The 4,398-nt window shown below is 38.4% G+C and overlaps 1 protein-coding gene across 1 annotated transcript; it reads left to right on the top strand.

Annotated features, from left to right (window-relative positions):
* Window positions 1–928: 928 nt before the first annotated feature.
* On the top strand, window positions 929–3,699 carry LOC112275527 (uncharacterized). The gene is made up of 3 exons (XM_024505952.3): window positions 929–1,592; window positions 2,284–2,530; window positions 3,141–3,699. Exons 1-3 carry the CDS (start codon window positions 1,237–1,239, stop codon window positions 3,471–3,473), a joined length of 936 nt encoding a protein of 311 aa, XP_024361720.1. The 5' UTR covers window positions 929–1,236; the 3' UTR covers window positions 3,474–3,699.
* Window positions 3,700–4,398: the final 699 nt, after the last annotated feature.

Below are 4,398 nucleotides of genomic sequence, written 5' to 3'. Positions count from 1 at the left end.
ATAATAATAATAGAGATCTAAGAGAAATTAGAGAGAGAAAAAGAAGAAAATACCCATGTTTAATGAAATTAGGAGAACAATAATTTTGTCATGCCTAAGAAGGGGAGAGAGAGGGGGCCTTATTATTCTTGTAAAAGGAAATCTGAGGTGTTATTCTAGAACACAATAAACAACAACTTATATCAATTAGTTCAAAAACAAGCAACAAAGTAACGCTATGGGTTTAGAGCTCTCTCTCATATACCTAATAAGCCTTTCTCTCTATTCCTAGTGCACATCACTTCTCTCCATCATATGGCTAATCTATTGACTATATCAATAAGGACTGATTTTGCAACCACGTTGGAGGCACTGTGCACAAAGATTGCCATTATTTTGTCTTATTTATTTTTATAGCTTATCTCAAAATAAAATAAGTTTTGTAGAACTACAATAAAGTCTTAATAGAAATAAAACAAAAAGAAGATGTGAAGGATTGAGGGCATTGTTATTCTACTATGATAACAATTATTATATATATACAATCAAATTAAGGTCCAATAACTAACTCAATAACATATTTTTCATTGAGATTTTTTTATAAATAAATACTATTGACAATGATTATATTAAGTTATTGGTATACAAGATCCCTATTCATATGCATAATTCAACCTAATATAATTATTTCTCCACATTACAAACATTTCTTTGTTTATGTTTATGTTTTTATTTTATTTTTAGTTCTATAAAACCAATATATACATAGATTACTTTCAACATTTAACAAAACATGAAAAAGAATCAGTTTACACCGAAATTTCATTAAATGAAACCTGTAGGGTGAGCACAACTTCCCACATCACTTGACAATTGTGTGTGTGTGTTTATTTTTTATTTTATAAAAATATAGCATGATGCAAAGCTTCTTCAAGCCCCTTGCAAAGTGGGGGCGCAACAACCAAGGCGGGCGGGCCTTATCCATTCAAATCCGAAGTTCGAGTGCTGCGCTTCCTTGCTCTCTCTTACAAAGGAGATCATCATCTCACTCGCATCGACAATCCGATGCCACTGCATTGATCCATTATTTTGTTCTTCATGTTTCTCGCAATCCGCCTCTGAGAAATCCGACATTTCCCAGCCGTACCAATTTCTATGAACCTCGCTGGGGAACTACAGATTTCACTCACACGGATGACGAGTGAGTGAGAGATTGTGGTGAGTAGGAGGATTGTTTGTGGGGAGAAACTTGGAAGAATGCAAATGGCTGCCGGATTGGTCACTCCGTTGTCGAAAATTGGCGGTGTTTGCAATTATGGGTCTTCAATTCGAGGCTCTCGGGTCGAATTGGGGCAATTCGCGGAGCTGGTGAGTGGCGTAAGAAGTACAGGGAGTGGAGGGTCATGGCAGCCGGGATTGGCATGGGCTGCCAGCAAGCAAAAGAAGGGGAAGGCGAAGGAGAAGCGCAAGTCGTCGGGCGGAGGGCGAGCGAGAACCTCACAGTGGAATTTCGACGCGTTAATGTTGGTATGGGATGATGCATTTGATAAAAATTGCGAGGATAGGGAGAGGGCGAGCACGATACGATCGGTGGCAAATGGAGGATTGGAGAGGTAAGCACCCGGACTGGTTGCCATTTGTGATGCCGTTTGTGTCGCCCATCTGCACCTGGTGCAATTTTTTTTTCTGTTGGCTATAGCCTTGATGTGAGTAGTTAGCGGTAACTGGAGCCTGGTAGTCATGAATCGGCGATGTGAAGGCTACTCGAGCGGCATTGAAATACGGAAGTTGCAAGGGAATCCTTAAATGATTAAAAAGAAACATGTTGGAGAACGCCATCGACAGTGTAGGGTTTAGGGTTTTGTTCTTTGAACCCGAGAATATAACTTGTTAGATTTTCTGAAGCAGAACAGTGTAGTCTTCGTTGAATCTTGGCAAGGGTATGTCAAACAAGGGTTAAAAACCCAATTTAGGGAATCGTAATTTTTTGAAAAAGTGTGCACAATGGAGATGAGTACTAAGACACACACACACACACACACAGAGAGAGAGAGAGAGAGAGAGAGCTGCTTTTATTGGGATTCCTCTGTTTAAGTACTTCTCTGATTTTTTGGCTTCCTGGAGATGCATGAAGTCTTGCACGGATGCCATCATAACCTTCATAAACAAACTCAAATTGTAGATTGTGATTTTCATGTGCCTTCGATGTTGTTATCCGCATTGTTTAGAGCATCTTTTGCATAATGTTTTTAGAGCACTCTTTCTGTGCAATTGAATATCTGCTTGTAATTGATATCAAGGAAGATTCGGCTCAGGATGTGTGTTAGTGCGAGAAACAGTGCGTACACTGCCCAGAGGATCTGCTAGCGGTTTCAGCAGTCATTCACGGCCGACCAGCAAAAACTTAGACGCGCCCCCAGCATACGAAACCTTGACGTGGATTGCTGAGTACGTTCCACGGACATTTGTTCGTGATCCTTCCCTGGCTCCGGAGACTATTGGATCAGCGGATGATTCAAATGAAACATCTGTGGTCGATGTGACAAATCAGGTTAGTATGAGCGTTCTAATGTATTTAGAATGCCAGGAGTGATGTACCGTACTTACAACCATTTATTCTGATTCCTAGAAAAATGTTCAAGCCCTGGGCTATTCCACATGCGACTGGAATGATTCTGCTGTGTTCATGGGGTGCTTGTTTGTGTGGCTTAGCACCATAAAGCAATTCTCATCGCCATTTCTCTAAATTCACTCTTAGTATTGCACCAACAGACGTAGAAATAGCAGTAAAGAAAGTCAATGATGCCTCATCCTTGTAGAAAGCTGATGGTATGGAAGCTCAGACGTTCAGTTATCCAGCTTAGAGAAGGTCTAAAGGATACATACCATTGCTATATGGTGTGGAACATTTCACGGTTTCTGAGTGCTTTGGTAGACTACCTTGTTGCCGCTCTGCAGTAATCAATTGCGCGGGTGGTTATGTCTCCATCCAGGAAAGCAGGATTGCTGCCGAGAGGACTGTATATTATCATGCGTTCGTCATCTTGTCAAAATTTGTAAACATCCATAATGAACCCCTTGATTGAATATGTAACATATCCAACATTACATGTTAACATATGATTTTCAGTTCACCCTTGTGTCGTCGTCCTTCTTGACAGGTGATCGAAGACGTGCCTCTAGTAACCCGACAAACAATCATTCCAGTCCTACGAGGAATGGATCGGACTCGGATTTTGGGTTTGACTGGCGACGACGTCAGTAGCATACCTGTTGAGGGTGAGATGGCTGAACCCATAGCTCCTGACGCTGGTGGTGAGGAGCCTTACAATCCTAGAAATGAAGAGCTCGTTTTGATGCTCATAGTGGAAGTTGATGGACAACGGGCTGTTGGAGCAGACGTTGTAAAAGCACTTCCAATTACCGAAGAGAATGGACAAGTAGAGTGGAAGCTAGAGATGAGAGATTTTCATACCTTACCGATTCCTGAGTAGGTATAATTCACAATTTTACTTCCAAGGGTGATTGCATCATGCCTTGATCATTATTATTTAAGCTTTCTGGCAACTATGTTTGGCAAGGTTCTCTTGTAGTCAAGTACGATCATTCCACCATATCGAAGTACGAGTTTCTGTTGGTTCTACATTCTATGTAATGACTGCCACTCATCGTTACTTGAAATTCTTACCGTAGCATGAGCAATTTACAGTACCTCTCCAATATGAATCTTTGATTACCTTCTGTCTAACTCGGTCAACTATCTTATGCATGTTCTCGGCAGAAGCTAACGTGATGTAAGCTATTCACGAACAGTAAGCTAGCTCAATTTGTGTTGTCTATCAACTTCAGTGCTGGTTGAGTGAAAAAATACTGCAACAGCAATCTGATCAATGCCTCAAGAGTACACGTGATTCCAACTTGGCTTTGGCCAGCTCTGTATCTAAGGTATGACAGCATCGAGGTAGACATATAGAAAATTTAAGACTCAAGGCAACTGCCTGTCTAGACGAAACTAAGACAATTTGTTTTTTTGTTTTTTTATTTTTATTTTGTTTTTTGTTTTTTTAAAATCTATTTTTTTTAAGAATGAAAAATCATTGTTTATTTTATTATTTTATTATTATTCTTATTTTTTCTTTGAAAAAGAATCAATGTCATATATATATATATATATATATATATATGAATAAATTATTACAAGTATTCATATTAAAATTCTAGGTTTAATAAGCACTTTGAGTTTCAAATATACATATATATATATATATATATATATATGTCCATATCTATCTATATAATAAATTAATATAATATCCATATAAATATTTTGGCTTAAATCAACAAATTTAAAATACTTCTATATACTTAATTAATATAATATCCATATAAATATTTTGGCTTAAATCAACAAATTTAAAA

Source organism: Physcomitrium patens, chromosome 23 (genome assembly GCF_059467195.1).
Source record: "Physcomitrium patens ecotype Gransden chromosome 23, ASM5946719v1, whole genome shotgun sequence".
NCBI classification, from domain to species: Eukaryota; Viridiplantae; Streptophyta; class Bryopsida; order Funariales; family Funariaceae; genus Physcomitrium; species Physcomitrium patens.
Note: the sequence above shows the minus strand (reverse complement) of the source record. Positions and strands in the feature narration are given on the sequence as shown.